At 49.0% G+C, this 19379-nt stretch overlaps 1 protein-coding gene across 3 annotated transcripts in view; it reads right to left on the bottom strand.

The window, feature by feature from the left end:
* The window catches only part of palld (palladin, cytoskeletal associated protein), a 50556-nt gene that overhangs the window by 8242 nt on the left and 22935 nt on the right, over positions 1–19379 (bottom strand). The window contains exons 7-12 of one of the 3 annotated variants that reach the window (XM_076726458.1): positions 17400–17541; positions 17257–17280; positions 16382–16501; positions 14818–15271; positions 1030–1713; positions 147–291 (exon numbers count right to left, since the gene is read on the bottom strand). In XM_076726458.1, coding sequence (XP_076582573.1) covers positions 147–291; positions 1030–1713; positions 14818–15271; positions 16382–16501; positions 17257–17280; positions 17400–17541 — 1569 coding nt within the window. Of the gene's footprint in view, positions 1–146; positions 292–1029; positions 1714–7450; positions 7624–14817; positions 15272–16381; positions 16502–17256; positions 17281–17399; positions 17542–19379 lie in introns of those variants that run through there. The other 2 variants (XM_076726459.1, XM_076726461.1) reach the window with 2 other exon arrangements.

Below are 19379 nucleotides of genomic sequence, written 5' to 3'. Positions count from 1 at the left end.
GATAAATGTCTGATTTGTTAATATGTTACTGAACACGCTCATTCTCCAACTGCCTGCAAACACACAGCTCCTTCAGTAATGGAATAAGGCTAGAAGACACACTCACACACACACACACACACACACACACACACACACACACACACCTGTTGACCATTGCTTATGCGCTCCTCTTTAAAGCGCAGTTTTCTCTCCAGGTCCTGGATGACGGCGTCCTTGGATCCTTGGATGTCCGAGTCGGAGGCGACGCGAGGCGTTCGAGGGCCGGAGGACTTCCTGGGGAACGCTTTGCTGAAAGAGGACAAAACAGAGCCTTTTTCAGCATTAAACACACGTTATCTCAACACGTCGCAGCTCCTCTTTCCTGGCTCTCGCGCATCCACCCTTATCTGGACATGTCCAGCTATAGCATTCCTCAATGTGTCTTCTTATCTCTCACAACTGCATCAGGAATGCCAGTGCGAGAGGGGGAGTGCAGGGGCGAGTGAGGGGCTGATGAAAAATGACTGGCGAGGAGTTGAAGGTGGAATGCCCTTGATGGGGGGAAATAACAAAAAATTCTCCCTGTGGGACGGCCATCAGAGGAGGATTATCTACACAACAAGAGATCTGGATCTGCTAACTCAATACGCAGAGCCTGAAATCGAAATCCAGAAACCCTGCGGTTCATACGAGCTGAGCGAGGAACTCTGTGAAGAGACAGATGTTGACAGCCAGTAACTTTGCACACCGTATACGTGAACTACGATACTGAAACCTGAGTGTCTCTGAGGTCCTTGCGTGTATTTTCATGCCATATGGAGGCTACAGCTCGTGCACCTTGGGAACACTTTTGTGTCTCTGTGGGTTTGTGTTTGTCTAAAGGGCTCTTCAGTGAGCGTTTTCCTGTAAACACGCTGAATAAAAATGTAAACACATCATCTTCCATCGAGCAGACATCCGGCCTCGAGCTGGCAGCAGGTTTATCCGACAGAGAGCATAAAGACCTGACAGACACCGAGTGTAAAAGAGCATGTGAGGGATACTTACACAGTCCCGTTGCCTTTGGGGAGGCCGAGGGCGTTGACTGTAGGGCTGCCAGGTGAGGAAGGTGTGGAGGGCAGCACTGAGGACAGGAAGCTGGAGGCAGGAGATGGAGGGACGGAGGAGAACGGCGAGGACATATCTGAGTGGGCTGGAGACAAGGAGACGGGCAGAGGGGGAGGAGGGGGAGGGGGAGGGAAGTCTTGGGTGGGGCCTAAAGGAGAGGACAGGTTACTGGAGCTGAGGAAGGGCGGAGGCGGAGGCGGGAAGGAAGGGGAGCTCGGAGACTCCATGCTGCCGGCCTTGGTGAAGGGGGGCACGGCGACCCTGCTGAAGGGCTTGTGTGAGGTGGGAGGAGACAGGGGGGAGGACAGGCTGGACCCAGAGGAGCCAGAGGACTGGGTGGTGTAGCCCGCGCCGCCGGGGCTCTGAGCAGCGATGAACTGCTTGGGCCGGGCGTAGTTGAAGGTGCTGGCCTGCATGGCTGCGTTGCTCTCCAGCTCCTGGAAGGAGGGAGGAGGGGGGAGAGGTGGAGACGGCGGAGCAGGTGGAGACACTTCCTGAGGTGGTTGCTGAGGTGGAGGCGGGACTTCCTGGCTGTCCTGCTGCTGCTGCTGCTGCTGCCAGTTAGCTGCTTCCTGCTGCTCCAATAGAATCTGGTCCTGCAGCTGCTTCAGCTGGGACGCGTTCCTGTGGAGCGAAACATGATGGTGGTCAGTTATCAGACACTCAGACATCCTATGAGTTCTAGACGAATTTTCATTCTTTATGGGGGAGGGGGTCTCTGAAACAAAGTGTCACACTTGTACAAATGTTACAAAATCACGCAGCTGTTTTCAGTTTACGCATGACACCATCGCCTGGTCTCCATCCAACTGTAGTCAGAACACAACTGGCACAAATGTGGGATGCCAGATGTGAGCGTAATCGATGGAGAGTTAAAGTGCCAGTCAAAGCGTCGGGACAGCCGAGGGAGGCAGAAACAACCAATCGTGTCGTTATTAAAGCAGTCTGAGGATGACATCAGCACGTGGTCGTGAGTGTGGTGGTTTTTAACAGGAACTGAACTGTTTTCCCTCTGGTCTGAAGGTGATAGCCTGTCAGGCCTGAGGTTCAGGCAGAGCAGCGTTATGTGGACGTGTGTGTGTGTGTGTGTGTGTGTGTGTGTGTGTGTGTGTGTGTGTGTGTTAGAGTGTGCTCTGGGAAGGAAACCACCGCAGCAGCAGGGACTGATAGGTTATCAGCCTCTAGCCTTTAACAAAGACTTGTTAGAAAGCCAGCCTGTTGACAATGCATCAAGCGTGGTAAAGGACTGAGGAGATAAGTGTCAGCGCCTCGTGCGCTGTGAGCCGGTTCAGAGCTCAGACGTGATGTTTTTCTGTCTGAGAAACAGGACGAGGGACGCGCACGGCTGAGGCGTGGCTTCGAACGGCATTGTGAAGACAGGAAAACAAAAAGGCACCGATGCGTGTCACTTCGCCAGGGACGGGTCCTGATGATGAAGAACTGTGCTTTTTCACAGAGGTGCGGTCGTCCAGTCTCTCCCCCGGCTTGGTTGATTCACCGCGCTGTCACGTCATTGTGGGGGAGAGGGAGGTTTTGAAATTTTGTCCAGTCATCAGCTCTAAAGCCAAAGTTTTTATTTTCTCGTACATCCCCGATTCCCAAAAAGCTGGAACGCTGAGTGAAACAAACAAACTGTTTACCAGCAACGGTTTCACAAAGTGTTCCAGAGCCGACGCAGCGACATCCTTTATGTTCCACTGAAACCAGCCCCACGTGCACCAGGAGGCTTTTCAGCTAACTCTGAAAACCACAAGACAGAAGTGAATTTGTGGAAGCTCTCCTTGAGGACCAGGAGGGGGACACGGGCCTTTAGGAAGGGTTGAGGTCTTAAACCTTCAGAGTATACAGCTATGTGTGCCTGATGAGCTCCTCATAGGCAGCCTGCTCACAATATACTGTGCATCCCAGCGGTGCATGTTGTCAGGAGTCCACCAGGACCGAGTTCACGTGGCCAAATCTTTTCCAGATGTTGAATAATCAGCGGAGTCTTTTCACTATTTTTCATCTGTGAGAGAGCAGAGACAACCCCCTCCCCTTCCCTTCAGGCCCCCCCCGTATACATTTACAAACAACAGCGGTGAATATTTCATAAAACTGACAGAGGAAGCATCGTGTAACAAAGCCGCCACACAATCCAACAGCAACATGACTGATCGGTCTGTCCTGGCCAGTGCTTTCGGTCACAGGAGGCTTCACATGGCCGAACACATAGCTGCTCATTCAAAAGCCTGATCACTCAGCCGACCGGACGCTCCCCTCGCAGCCTTCACTGGCCGCCAGAGCGCACGGTGGCTTCAGCGCGTCCTCCTCTCTGTGTACGTTTTCCTTTCTTTACATTCTCTGAACTCTCCTGCTCGGGCCTCCGCCGAAAGAGAGCTTTTACAGGAATAGTTTGGCAGCTCGTGAGGCTCGCGGCGCTCTGCAGCGGTTTGATTCCTTTTTTGGCTGTGTTCTCGCAGCGTCGGGGAGAAGCACCCTGCCCGTCTGCTCCAGCAGAGAGGAAACACACTTCATTTCCTCGCGGCTTCACCGCCTCAGCGTGACAGACCTCAGAGACCTTCACAGCGTCTACCTTTGTTTCTGACATCGGAGATAAGCGCCGCGGCGAGGAAAACAGCTCTGTTTAACAGTTGTGTTTCTGACAAGCGTATGTAAATGTATGAGCGGGAGGCAGAGAGGACGTTATCCAGCTCTAACTGACATCACCCCTTTGCCTTAAAAGGCGCTTTCTATGTAAAGCCACCACGGCTAAACAAGCACCTTCATTCATTACAAAGCCAAACTGCTGAGCAGCCCTCTCACACTGAATCATAACACGCTCTCTGAGTATGGTCAAGGCGTCTCTGGAGTACGTGTTGATACACAGTCGAGTCATCCATCCGCATTAAAATGCGCTGACATTTAACTTCCATCTAAATTCTAAATTTGCCAGATTTGATTTGCCTCTTGTTTAGATGTTTGGCATGCTTCATATCAGACCGCGCTCGAAAAGGTCAGCCTGTATAATTTGCAGCTGCATGAATAGTTTTATGGCCCACTTAAGGATTTACATCAAGCAGAGGACGGGGGTCATCCAGACTCTGTGACCCTGCAGCCTCCAGCTCTGGTCGTCCAGACCGCCTCGGCCTCAGAGCGCAGGCCGAGGCCGCCGTGCACACGGCGCCCTGCCCTTTCATCCCGGCCGTGCCCTGCTGTAAAACCTGACCTGCGCCTTGTGCAAACCATTAGAAGGTATCTACAAACGTCTCGAGAAGCAGCACAGACCTCCATCTCTGCCTCTCTTATTCTTTGTCTCTGTGGCGGAGCAGGGCTGAATTAGCAGGGAAGTGTTCCTCTGTCGCCATGCCAACGGCTCTGTGTTTTGCTGGTCTGGTCTGGGCCAACTGGCCCACAGAGCGCTGAGAAGAAAACGCTCCAGCTCCTCAGTCTGTCATTCTGCAGCACAGCGTTGCTCTGAAGTCTCTCGCCCTCGCTGCCTCTCTGTCTTTGCCCCATTCTGCTGGTATAAATAGGCAGGCTTTCATCCCGAAAAATACTGCGCCCGGGCTGGATCCTGTCTGTAAATTCTTTAATGTGGGGAAAAAGAAGGACGGGCAGTAAAGGCAAAGAGGCAACTGGTCTGGAGCGACTTTGTCTCTCTGGTTTCTGCTCAATAAACAGACCCAGGAACAGCTTAGCAGTAACTGGGCTGAAAGTGTGTTTTACAGCCCAGTGATTTATCAGTCAGCTAAACGCTGAGGCGTGCCAGACGGACTGGGTCTTTACCAGCAGCGTCTTGCTTTAATAAATGAAGACCTCAACATGTTAAATGGCCGTGTTTACTCGGCTTCCTGAACAATAACGACCCGGCGTGCGTGAGAATCTCATCCACTGTTCCACCGGAGCACGCCGCGAGCCAGCCGCTCCTCCGTCTGCCGCCGTCTCTTCAGCGCCGCAGCGGGCTGAAAAGACGGGCCGCTTTATTAGACCCGGCCAGCTGATGGCAAGAAGCACGCCGCCGGGGGAGAACAGGAAGTGGCTGAGTGTATGTAACCAGTAATGAGGGGTTTCCTACTGTAAACAACAACACGAGGAGGACTGAGGACGTGCCTGTTCTCTTAAAGATTCTGCAGAAAAAGCGACGTTACAGGAGGAATAAAAAAGGCTGTGCAGCAAGTGGTACAAGGGAGGGGCTTCAGTGGGCGCTCTGGCTGCTTTCAGGATATAGACCCGTCGTGTGTTTGCATTACAGCTCAGCATGTTTGTTTCTGCAAACACCTGTGAGCTTGGTAACGGCCTGACCTTGTCGCTTGTCAATGATTTATATCCAAATAGTCAAATTGAGCTCTGGTATCACACCTACAACACAAACACGGCCTTGGAAACCCTGCCTGAGAGCACGCACGCACACACACGCACACACACGCACACACACACACACGCACACACACACACACACTAACCACTAACCCTAACCTTGTGGAGACATTATGGAGACTTGTGTTTTGCGTCACCTGAACTGTGACTCGGACCAGGACCTCATGACATCAGACGTGCGAGATGACATCACCAAAGCTGTGAGACTTGCACAACTTTCATGTCACGCGTAAACGGGGTGTATCTTGTTGTGCTGCGCCTGCACACACCTGGTTCATGGGTTCCTCGTTTGTATTCACCATCGAGCGTTGCATCACCGCCGCGGCGGTGCGTCAAGGCGAGCCCGCCTGATGCCCCCGAGCAGGAAGAAACCATCAATCTGACAGAGTGACTGAGCTGATGTCTGAATGACTGTCGGATTGACAGACTGTGAGTAAGACTGGCGGACTTAGGTATGGTCTGATTGATGTGAGGCAATATTTTGGTGTCGTTTCTGACTGCACATGTGTCACGATGGGGATTACCAAAAACTTCTTTAGAGGACTGAGACACTTGTTGCGTCAGATTTGAGCCACAGCACAAAGAAAAGCCACATAAAGACTGTACATGTCAGAGCTGCGATGTAAAATCCTCATGCACTCTCTCTCACACACACACACACACACACACACACACACACATCACTCTACGAGCAAAAGAGCCGCTCCAAGTTTCCACTTCACTCTAATCTCACAGGCTGTGTGACCCCAAACACCAGCCTGCTGCTGCTGCTGCTGCACCACATTCAGTGAAGCTCTTTATTCTCCGCCTGCAGCTTCCATTCATTCACTTCTCCCCCGTCAGCTGACACGTTCTCCCTCAGCCTTTGTTCTGCTGGTATCCTTAACTTATTTGCAGCCCCTCTCCTCCCCGGGTACCCCCTCCTTCTCCCCGTTCTCTTTGGCTCTAATTACACCACATAAAACAGAACCAGACTGTTTTCCTTCCCCCCCCCCTCTTTAAGACGCAGCGCAGAGCGTTTTTCTTGCTCCAGCCACGCCAGCAGCTCACGGCTGCTGCGTTCACCCACTTTCTCCCTGCCCTACTTTCCTCTTTCTTCTATTATTTTCCCCCCTCGCTCTCTATCCGGGCTCGCGTTTCATATCCAAGTGTAGGTGAAGAGGGCTCTCTTCAATCAGCGAGGCCTCCCTTTCTCTATGCGCCTCCATCCATCCCTCCCTCTTCTCCCCACTCCTCTGCCTTTCGCTCGCTCTGTCCAAGTGAGACGGGGAGTGTTTTTTTTCTCCCTCTGTAGCAAGAATGCTGAAGACATTCTTCTCTGGATTGGAGTGGGAAAGACATTGCCATCAAATGGGATTAGCAGCAGGAGCGGAGGGAGAGGAGGAGGAGGAGGAGGAGGAGGGAGGAAGAGCCAGGGGGAGAAAGAGGAGTTGGCTCTGAAGAAATGAGGCAGTGAGCGAGTTGGAGCTGAGTGAGACACAAGCTTTTTAACCTAACAGGCTCTATTGTGTTAACTAATCCATGTGACTCCAGCGAGGAGCTCAGCAAACAAACGAAGCTCGACACACAAACAGTCGCTCCGACAGAAACACCAGCGACCTCTGTCCTCCTCAGTGATGCCGCTCCTCTCCTCTTTCTCTCCCCAGCCTGAAACTCACTACCTTTCAGGAGCCTCCAGCAAATGAATGGGTATCACACTCAGCCTCTCGGTGCTCCCAGAAAACCACACACCCGTTCTGAAAGCATATGATTTAAACATTAACATGCCGGGCTGAGAGACCAGGAGCTTCGATTCAAACTCAAAGTGTTTGGCTGCTGTTCGTTTTCCATTAAAAGTAGGAAATAAAACGAAGAAATCACCGAAAGGGAGTAACAGTTTTAAAAGCGTCCGCTCTGAGAAGTTTAAAAGGTAAAGAGAAGCATCATTAAGTTCATCTTTTATCGTCCCGTTGAAGTTTGCTGAATGTCAATGAGCTGTCAGTGTGCACAAAAGAAAAAGTTTTACCTTCAGTGTTGTGGTCTTGCTGTGTAGCAGCTCTGATATTTCCCTGCAGGAGAGTAAAGCACGGTGCACTGCTGCCCTGCCAGGTATGAGGAGCATATATAGAGCTCCGAGCAGCCAGACAGATGACAGACGCTCTCTCCCTCTCTCTCTCTCCCCGCATGAGTCAGTCTGTCTGCGAGCTCCTCCTCTTCACAATAAAAGCTCCCAGCCTGGCCAGGACCAACCCCTTTCAGAATAAAAGCTCAGCCGGCGGTGCTGCTGACCGAGGAACTTCCCTTTGGGTGTCAGGGAGCGAAAATAACTGCAGCTTTCCGAGCAGCAGATAAAGAAGGCGGCCATTAGCAAAGCAGAAATGAGTGAGATCTGTATCTTACTGCTTTGACTCGTCCACGTTTTTAAAGGCTGCAGAGACGGGGCGATCGAGGAGAGAGAACAGAAGATGGATTAGAGAAATCAATCATCTGAACAGCTCTCTCAGCTTCAGGTGACACAGATGAAATGTCCCATTGTAAGGTAACATCTGAAACGAAATAAAATCCACCCCCTGTTCACTCCTCGCAGACACAGTATCTGGACGGAGCAGATCACTATTATCTACCTGCCGAGCTCGTGGAACATAAGAGCTTCCTGTTGCTCGACGCTCGGCGCAGATCCGCATTCATTCACTGAAACATGCTCTCAAATATTCGGCCCCTCAATAAGAGAATTTTCTCCTTCATTTTTGTGGCATGAAACAAAACCTTTTTGGACATTCATCATTTCTATTTTTGTGTGTAATGCCTCTATTTTTAGAGCCGGTGTGCGTTTTCCAGGCCGCTGATGAGTCACAGCGTGTTGATGGAAGGCGGGAGGCCAGGGATCCGGTCCAGTGTGTAGCTGTAAGTGTGTATGTGACTGAATACCGGGGAAAGGTCTCGGAGCGATAAGGGGGGAGGTCTTTCTCTCTCTGGAGGTGCGAGTCATTCCCTGCGAGTCGACTCTGTGACGCTCGGAGGCAAGTCAGAGTCAACGCTCGGTGACAGCAGCGTCATGAGATTAGAGTGTGTATACATTGTTACACCCTCTAATTAACGTCCGCGAGTGGAAGTGGTCTGACTGGGAGTGTGTCTGAAGGAGTCTATCCCGCAGGCGCAGCCACACGCACCAACGGCCGGGGTCACGATCCAATCAGAGGTCGATTGACCTCACCCTGAAACGACGCCACCCTCCGAGCGTGTGTTTATCTGTGTGCTGAACATGCCGGGGTGTTCTTTCCTGGGAAACACAGGCTGCTCTCTGTGAGGGGATCACTGGGGCCTGTTAGTTTCCATGCTGTCAACTCCCAAGCATACGCTCCGGTCTCTGGCTCCCCTCGTCTCTCCGTGTGTCTTTTCATCGCTCTCTTTTCCCTCTGCTCACCCCTCTTTCTCCCAGCCTCCCCCCCCCCCCCCCCACGTCTGTGTTGTGAAGGTCAGCTCTGACAACTCTCTTCCTTATTTGGAAAGTTTCTCCATTCCATGCAGGTCATTCTAGCCCGGCCGACCAATCCAGTGGTTAGTTTTTCTGGCGTCTCAGCCAATCCTGGGTCTCCCATGTCCTTTTAAGGACTGCCCATCTCTGACTGTGGAGGTCGATGTGAAATTATCTGCTTTTCCTGCTCTCTTGTGTCTCCGGTGACTTCATTTCGCTGTTTTTCTGTTTTTCCTGTTGCACAAGCTCTTTCTCTCCCCGATGACAACTAACTTTCTGTTTCGTCCTTTTTCCATTCGCCGGATAATCAAACAGCTCTCTGGCCTGCGTTTGCTGAAGCGAAGGAATCCATTAGGGAACCGATCCGCAGTCAGTGTTTTACTTCCATTTTTAATTAGACGTGTGATGATGATGGGCCACAAGCGAAGTTCTCAGTGTGCAGCCGGGGCCATATGTGGTTCCTTAACATGCACGTTTCCCGCTTTCCATAAAACCGCAAGCAACACCTCGACAAGAAAGTGATTGTTAATACTTCATTAGAGAGTTCATGACTTGCACCTCGTAAACACAAACACACTGCTGAGAGGAAGCTCTGAGTCACAGAGCAGATATGCGACAAATCCTGGCAGCCGGAGCTCCTCGCTCAGCAGCACAGAGAGAATATAGATCCTGCTTTAAATTCAACACAACAAGCCTGAAAAGCTTAAGAGCAGCCTTACATAAAAAAGAAACACAGGCAGGGACAAACAGCAACAGCCAATCACCTGCTGCGGCCTCACACTGTAAACACTGGCTGTGTGTGTGCGCGTGTGTGTGTGCGTGTGTGTGTGTGACTGATGAGGGCTGCTGCCAAAGAGCAGTTTGTTGCCTTCAGTTTGCATGCAGTTCCCCTGACAACAGCCTCAGTGGGGTTAAAGAGGTTTGGAGCTACTGCAGAAATCATTTAATCGCACTGGTATGGCAGTTATGTCAGCGGACGGGGATCGAAAGGTAGAAGGTCAAGCAGCATGCAGTACGGGCCACGTTAAAGGGGATCAGGCCGTTCCTCGTCCGCGGTGTGTAAGCATGCAGAAGCTGGAAACGTTAACGTCGGTAAGTGATCCACATGGCGTCGCTCGCTGTTGTTCTGAGCTCCTGTGTGTTTGTGTCTGACTTCTGATGGAGTTGTGTTAACATGACTGTATCGTGCTATTGGTTTCTTACTAATTGGATAAGAATGACTTCAGAATACCTCCTGGCCGTTGAGTGTTGGGTCATGCTTGGACGGTCTGACAGAAAGCTAACTGCTGCACACTGTCTGCTGTTTAATTCCCTCTGAGGCAGAAACTTTCCACTTCCTCTGTCCACACAAACAGTCGAAGACTGGCCTCCACTGTTATCCCAAAGCTTAAAATGTCAATTCAAAACTCTTTATAATCAAGCACAGGCACTGCTTACTGTGAGTCAAGCAGGTCTTTGATTTGTTTAAATTCACATAGACAAGTTCAGTACACTACCAACCTACGAGGATTACTAAACAATCAGTGTTTTAATAAACGAACAGCAAAAAACTTGACCCCGAATCACCGCAGACGCTTTACAAAAACATGAAATCGATGTAGAAATAAAAGGCTCAGTTGAGGTCCTGCTGAGTGCCGAGGCGTGCCTGGTTTTCATCAGCGGTGATATTAGCATACGGAGTAAAAATGAACCCACTGTGGAGCTGCATAAAAGAAAACAGAAATCTACAGACGCGCCGCTGCTGAGAGTTCAACACGTAACACATTAAAAGCACTTTGTGGAACGAAATCCGTGCAAGAGAACAATTTGGACTGTCAAAGTTGATTCCCCGTCTTATGAAAGAGACATTAAGCTGTGGAATGGCTTGAGGATAATTGTTGCCTCTGCTACTTGTGCTCGGTGTGTGACGCCCACCCAGACGTTTTCCCAACCTATAATAAAACGCTTTGCCCCTATTATCACGGTCAATATCATGGCGGTCACACCTTCCACATGTTGCACTGGCTCGACGGTCTCCTCCTTTGTCTTCTTTCTCAGTCTTTGCTCACTGTCTTCCCTTAATGTTTCCAAGGAGGGCATTAGTTCAACAGCAAGGCTACTACACACAAATATCACACAAACACGTGCACGTTTTCCTCTCGTACTAGCAAGGATGTGCCATTACACCAAAAAAACCCGTAAGAAACGCAAAACGTTCCTGTGAAATGTCACACTGGGCAAACACGTCCCTTTATCAATACAGCGAAGCTGACACTGGACACCTCATCCATCAACACACACCCACAGCCATGTGCATGCATGTGCATGAGCGCACACAAACACAGATTTACAAGCTCCAGGTGATATCAGGCTATCATTATGTGGCTTTGCAGACAGTCACGTGCATCAGTTGAACCCTGGAGAGTCCTGAACAGAGAGGAGCTGAGCTGCTGAATGAGGAGAGAACATAACTCCTGCAGCAACGACCTCGTGTTGAGACGCAAAGTCTCATCCAGCTGAACTACGGCTGCTCTGTCCGCGGGTTTCGTGGAACATATTTAGATCCTCCTGCAGGAAGACCCGTTTATCTTCCAGACCATCTCACACAACCAAAGAGGCTTCAATCCCACGATGGCCATCAGCTACTTTACGTAACATCTGCACGCTTAAAGCAACAGGTGATTTTATTTCAAGATATTTCTGCTTTGTAGACTTAACTCTACGAGTAACCAATCAGTATTTGCTTCTGTGTAGAATTACTTCACGAAATTCTGCTTCAAAAAGCTGAAATCCAGAGGAGCGAACAAGGAGACAAAGCAGCCAGTTTTCAGTCATGTGGTGAAACTCTGCTTTCTCTCCAAACCTGTGGGGTTGATTCAGATCCAACCGGCCAATCAGAGCCTCTCCCCTGAGAATTTCCTTTGATTCTTATCCTGACGTCTGACATCAACGCCGGGCATCAAACCCAAACACCGACCGACCGGCAGACCCGGCAGGTCTGTTTCCACGGCTCAGGTCTCCTGCAGTCCCTCCCGGCTGCCAAGTCACACAACGACTTCACGAATCACCCCAACACAGACTTCCAGTATGTTATTCCTTCGATTTAGAGTGATTTATTCTGAATTCATGAACAGGAACACGTCTCTCCAACAGCTATAAACACTGGTGCTGAGATTATAACGTTATCTAATGCAGATGTCCCTCGATGTGAATACACAGAATAATTTGGGGGACATCCACACTGACTAGGGAGTGAAAGCTCCAGATTTTGGGAATAAAAGCATTAAAATCAACACATTCATGCCTTAAACTGGGTGAACTGCTCTGTCAGACAATAAAACTCAATCCATACTGATCCCGCTGCCTTTATGTCGATGCAGTAAAACCATTTGGTGATTTCATGGCATTGCCTTCTTCTAAAAATACACAACACAAGGGTCAGAGTTTCCACTGTGTCTATTGATTTTACAGCGTTTCAGCAAAGTGGTTTCTTAGAAAGTGGTGGTTCTTATTAAGAAGAGCTCCTGTAAATAGTAAAAAACAAGCAATTAAAGTAATAAACCAGGAGCTTTTTCAAAGGCTGCAGGCTTTGCTGTGCTCTGATGTTTCACAGCAGCGGAGAAGAAACAAGATGCGCGTCTGAGCGTTGACGACAAACGATGAACTCTGGGATGAACTCTGAGGTCCAGAGTGGGCCCTCTCTGTTCCTACATGTTACCTGAGGAAACAGAGTGCAGTCTGACACAAACGTGACCTTTGTTAATGGCAGGGCTGCTGTTTTTACTGTGTAATTACAGAAGTGAAGGGGAGAGGGCAGGAGAGGGGCGGCTTGTGCTTCCCTCACCGCTGGGAGCTGATTGTTTGTAGCAGTGTGTCCATGTTGTTACTGTGGATGAGCACTCCGAGAGTCTGATCTGAACAGTACAGCACAAAAACTAAAATCTCAGAGGCAATAAATCTGTATTTCATGTACATAATTTCTGTCAAAGAGCCCAGAAACCATGTCAGATCTGTTAATGCAGGGTATGCAAATCCAGCTCCAACAAGCATGCGTGACTAATTTCCAACATGTCAGATGTAAACGATCATCTGATTCCACTCATTCGTCTCCGCTGCCTCTGATTTGTCATCATACAGCGTAACAATGTGAAGTAATTTACATGAAATTAATCAGAAATGGAATCTGCCTGCACGTCTGCCATCAGCTACGGTCTGTGTTTGCCTCCATGATAGTTTGATGATTAATGAGGCGCCACTCAAATCACATCCAGAGCATCCCCTTCACAGCCAAATATTTACCTGTAATTTTCTGTCTCCTCCTCTATATTCTCAGCTCTGGAAGCACAGAATTAACAAGTCATAACGTTTATGTCAACACATATGCGACACTGTGGCATCATCAGCAGGAATCCAATCCAGCATGCAGCGGAAATGCAGCGTGCACTCAAGCCGTACTGCACAGTAACCAAACTCAACGCAGCCCGTCACAACCCACAGCAGCACTGTTCACCCTCCCATGGTGATGGGATATAGCACCAGCATTGTTCAGTACTGTGACCATCAGACAGACACACATAAAGAAAGTAAGTAAAAGTAAAAAGTACATTTTGTCAAACTATAAAACGCTGAGAGTGCAAAAACGAGACTCAGCCTGCAGACATGCTAGCAGCTCTGTGAGGCTGCACAGCGGTGCTTTGAGCTAAATGCTAACATCAGCAATGCTAGCATGTTTAACAGGTATGACGTTTACCATTTTCTTTTTGCAGGTTGCTAATTAGCACCAAACCAGCTAAGGCTGATGGGAAAGTCTTTAATTTTGCAGGGATTTGGAAGTACTGGACGAGCAGAAACACTGACCTGATGATGGAGCTAAATGAAAAGTCAGAGGATCAAAGATTTTATAATGCATCCTCTGGGGATCATGAACGTTTGCACCAAATTTTTTGGCAATCCATCCAAAAATGTCAGCCTTGTGGCAGCGCAATCACCACAGATACTACACTTCATCCTGAGGGGAGCATATATGTAACAACCAGTCATGAATCCATTTCATCATTTTTGACATATTTCACACTGAACCACAAAAGGTAACTTCATAGTGGCACTAGAAAGAAAGTCAGGTGATCACCACAGTCAGTAGGAGTCATCCTCCAGGAATCATGAATGTCTGTATAAAGTTTAACAATCGTCCGCCACATAGCTGCTGAGATATTTCAGTCTGGACCAAAAACTTTGGACAGACAAAAGCCAAACAAGTGAGCCGAGTGGAAGAGCTCACTACAGTTATTTGTGTATGGTCTGCTGTCACTCATCATCACAAATGCATCAGTTAAGCATCCTGGTAGCCTCGGGGATAACTAACATGTCTGGGTCAAGTCATCGCCTCTCTCTCTCCTTATTGCTTTTCAGTGCTCACTACTGTATTCTTTCAAATACAGGCAAACAAATGCATCAGCAGCAGAGACAAAAAAAAAAAATCCATGCACAAGAGGCTTGTGGACCATTGACAGAAAAGCCATTCAAGTCTCTTTTAATAACAGTGACATCCTACCTGGTCCCTATAGAGCTCACAGAAAGGTGATCAGGAAGAGACCACAATGGCTCTGTCCTGGGCTGGGCATGCAGTCCCAGGTCAGGCACAAACAATAGGAGCCATCCAGCAAAAGCCACACAGATCTGTTTACAGCCACAGACAGGCAGCAGCTGGCAGACTCGCCCTGGCAAACGCGTTGCCACACTGACACCAGCATAAAAGCAGGGGAATGCTTTTGTTCTGAAAGGCCTGGGATTCCCCCGTTAACCCTTTCACAAAGCTGAAACACTATCATTTCCACTAGTCCTCAGACAGGCCTCCCAGTCTGTCTCCCTCCCACCAGCCCTGCCCGGGGACTAGCCTGCCCCCGAGGGCGCAGACACACGGGGACACGACAGGTACTCACAGCTTTGGTTTAGGCTTGGTGGGCAGTGGAGGACCGTCCTTCCCTGGGGACGGATGTGCGTCTGGTGCCACCTGGGCTGGACTTGGGGCTGTAACTGGGACATCTGTCATGAAGTCAGGCAGAGGCGGGGGTGGTGGTGGTGGCGGAGGTGTGGTTGCTTTAGGCGGGCTTGGAGGTGATGGTGGATTTGGGGGTTGGCCATTCTGTAGAGACCCTTTTCCCTTATCCTTGTCCTCCATCTCTGAGCCCATCTGTACTGGAGGCAGGAAAGACACGCTGGGCCAGATCTCGAGCTCCTTGATATGGAGAGCCTCGGTGCCGGGCTGAGGAGGCATCTTGGGTGGCAGCTCCAGGAGGCTGACTTCTGTGGGTGGGGGAGGAGGGGGGAAGGCCGCTGCATCCTCAAACGCTGAGCTATCACCAGACATGCCATTACTGGATGAGTCCTCGGCTGCTAACAGAAACAAACACGAAAACGTTGGATGTTAATGTTTAGTGTTTCTTCTGCGCCCCACATTCCCCAGTAGATGCAGATCACACGCACACAAGGCTGTTTCGCAGCTGATCTGATGATCTAAACTAGCAGCTGCGTCCAGTCAGGCCGATTCCTGTTTATTCAGCCTTTCCTTTAACTGTGCGGTGAGCCTGTACTGTACATACACAGCTCTGACTGTGAGAACACACACACAGAAATATTTGTGTCCTGCTGTACTCACAAAGAGCTGCTCATCAGCTCACGCCTCTCACCCCTCTCCAATGCAGACTACACAATACTAAACAAGACAAAAGACGCTCATCTCATTGAGATGTACAGTATAAGCTTTATAAAGGACCCCTAACCACAGGACCTCCAGGGAATCACTGGACTATCAGAGGTTAGAGTGACCGAGCCCTGATTCATCTGCCTGATTACATTTGTTGTGACAAACAAAACAAACTCTGCACATGAGAAATTAGCATTTAATTTTTGTTGCATTTTACAATTCGATGACCACATGTCCCATTTTTCAGCATTCACCACCAAACCGTCTCAGTTTTCACCACCGTTAAAATAATAATCAGACAAGTTTTCAGCTCTTACGTGGACATTCATCATGTTCTGTCGTGTCTTTATCCCAATATACAAACTTAATTTGTCTGATGACACGAGCGTGATTCGTCCGTATGTGTGCTAATCAATCAACGTGTCATAGTTAAGGCTCTTGCTAGTCCTTCATAAGTAAATGTGACAGGCTTTGATATTTGCGGTTCTTTCTGACAGAACGTGTCAGTATGCTAACGATTAGCTGTCACGGCTGTCAAAGCTCCAGGAGGCTCCCCCAGCTGACACACACCGTTCCAATAACATTACCAAAACATTCAGGGAACGCACCAATACCGTACGTTTTAACATCTTCAATAAACGTTCCCACAACGGAGAAATAATGTTCTCAGAAAGTTTTGGGAAGCAGACTTTGCTCGCTGGGTCGCTTCAGCATTCAGCTGTGGTCCCTGCTGCTTGTTGCTGCCCAGATGCTGCCCGGTGACCACGCGTTGAACACCTCCCTGTCTGTGTTACACACACCTGCAGTGACGGTGAGATGGGCCGTGCTGTTGATGGAGCCGTACGGGTTGGACGCGGTGCAGCAGAACAGACCTCCGTCCTCTGGAAAGGCCTCGGCTATCACCAGGGTGCAGATCTCCTCTAAAAAAAACAAAAAAAACAAACAACCACCATCAGTTCACCTTTAATACCTGTTTGTGATTGATATGGGCAGAATTAAAGAGCTGACAGTGATGAACAGCGGTCTGCACAGGTGTGGATCGCAGTGACTTCACACTCGATTTGTAACGAGATGTGAGAGATGGACAGGAAGTTATCTACACAGTAAACCGATGACGGACATGTGATCTAGACTGGTGACTCACTATTCACAGTCAGACACACGGAAGAGCAGCGGGGAAAGAAAAACCAGCGTGGATGTAACAGCTCATGACGAACAGACACATAAACAGATGCACAGATGTTCAGGGACGCCTGAGTGACTCACAGCCTGAGAGCAACACCTGAAATGACCCCTGAGTCACACAGGTGGGAAGCCGTCTGACATAAATTAGCGTGCGTGTCATTGTTTATCTGGGCCTCTGTGAGAGTGTGTTTATGTGCTGGAGCTTGCGGGTGGTGGGGTTTCTCAGACTTTCCCCAGGGGCTCCCTCTGACTGTAGAAGATGTGATAATGAGTGTCCTGTGAGACAAAGATGAACTTGTGATGTGCTCTAGTCATAACCGAGTGAAAGCCTGCAGCTGATAATGAGGCCATCAAACTCAATCTGAGTCTCCAGACACAGCTAATAATCCGTTAATAATTTTAACCACTGACTGCGGTTGGAACATGAAAGCAGTGTTGTAATTGGCCGAGTCACATTTGGATAAACCTGGAAGGAGTCGAGGTAACATACCTGTCTCTGCTGCAGATCGAGGCTCTGATTCATGGTGTATTATGGGTAGAAAGGAAGAGAAGACATATTGTGGTAATTAGCATTCATCAGTTGCCAGTTTAATGTTAGAAAATAATCAATTATTACTAAGAAGAGGGTCTCACTTTTCTGGAGAATACGAAAATCGGGGGAGTCCTGGATCTCCTCACCCTGGCGGTACCATCGGACCTGCAGGGGAGGGCTTCCGCGGACCCTGCACTCCAGAACCACCACCTGGCCCTCGGAGGCCTGGGCATCCTGCAACAGCTGCACGCAGGAGGGATGAAGTAGGAGAGCGGTGATGAGAAAGAGGATTGAGAGAGTGAATAATGATGAGGAAATGAGAAGAAACCAGCGATGAAAACGATAAATCTGCCTCAGAGCTGCAGCGTGATGGATCGTGGAAGATGAGGCAGCATCATGAAACAGCATTTGAGGGACTGAGAGGCAAGAAGACGCCTATAAACAGTCACCAGAGCTCAAGAGCCCTTCTGAAAACAAACGGCCGTTCAATCACTGACTTTTTCATTTGGCTGACATGATTTTTTTAAACATCACAGACAGTCGTTTGTAAGTATGCAGAGATGCTTCCCACCAAGAATCCACTGACAGTTTATTGGCTCTATCTGCTCCATCAGGTTTGGGCATCACATCATCCAACAAAAGCCATAAATCTGACTGCTCAGTCTGTCCATTTGTTTCTACTTTAGCCAAAAATGAGCGTCTGCTTCGGTCCAAATAGCTGTCACCAAAGTCTGCTTTCTCAAAATACTGCATTTAAAAATTTAATCATTTCTTACATATTTGGAAAATGATGAACTGTAAGTGGAAGTATGACAGACTGTCAAATACAAGTCCTCTTTTCAACATCTTTTTATCATCACTGACAGCTAAGCACAGGGGCTTAAATACAGACTGTGCAGGCAGCACAGGGGCCTGCTGGGTGGGTAGGGGGGGCCGCAGAGAGAGCCGGCCCTCCAAAAATATAAAGCAAGTCTTTACAAGTGTTTCAGATTTCCACATCTGAAAAACGCCAGTGTTCAAAGAGCTCATATTAAATTAAACTTTTGCTATATATGCCCTGGAAAAGGCAAACCCACCTCCATCGTGGTTCATAACGCTGCATGCATAGCGCACAATGATCAGCATTTCCGGCACGGTGTAATTCCAGCACTATCATGTGGTGTAAAATCTCCTTTAAGGATTCTTCCAGAAGCACAGCGTTTTATACAGAGCGTGACAGAACGATGTGTGTGCTCTTCATAACCAGCAATTAGCACGCCACAGCGTGCACTGAGGCCCAGCGTAACTCACCTTAGGCCACTGGCTGAATACCTGCCTTTCAGAGGTCTGTGAAAGAGGATCTCTCCTAAAGAGCATTTTTATAGGATCACTGTGATTCTTTGAAAGTGCTTATAATTATTTACTTATAAATCATTAAGCTTAAGCTAGCCGTTAGCTTTTAGCATAAGAAATAATAGTCTGCCTGATCACTGACACTCTTGTCTCCTTTGCTTAACTTCACAGATAAAGGTGTAAAAATAGAGCTTTTGGGTAACAGGTGACAGTTGACCCACCTCCTTATCTTAACCTCAAACTGCAGGACCTCCTTCTTACAGATGCCAGTTTAACTCCAATAACCAATAATAAAAGGCCCCCACTCGCAATCACAATCAATAATATGGCAGCTTGTAGTGTTGCAGAACAAAGGGGCTGAGAGAGACCCCGCTGTCAACACTGTGCTGTGTCTTCTGCTAGATAACAGAGTTACGTAACACTGGTGTCCATCAACAAGAGGCACTCTGTCAGCGTTAATGAATGTGCCTGAGCCTCTGTCTCTGTGTGACTCTGTCTCTTTGGCATGGGTGTATTTTGGGAAGGCCAGGGGTGGAATGTATATCATGGGTCTGACAGTGTGTGTGTGTGTGTGTGTGTGTGTGTGTGTGTGCGTGCGTGTGTGCGTGGGCGCGCTGCATGGGTGACATCACGGTGCTGACTTCACCAGAGGCGAACATCCTCTCATTGAAATGATTAAAGCCTGCGACAGTTTTTAAAGGAGGCGGGTGGGTGGGGGTGAAGAAAAACAAATGTCTTTTTGTAATGAA

This window comes from Chaetodon auriga, chromosome 3 (genome assembly GCF_051107435.1).
Source record: "Chaetodon auriga isolate fChaAug3 chromosome 3, fChaAug3.hap1, whole genome shotgun sequence".
Classification (NCBI taxonomy): Eukaryota; Metazoa; Chordata; class Actinopteri; order Chaetodontiformes; family Chaetodontidae; genus Chaetodon; species Chaetodon auriga.
This window is presented reverse-complemented; position numbering and strand designations above follow the sequence as displayed.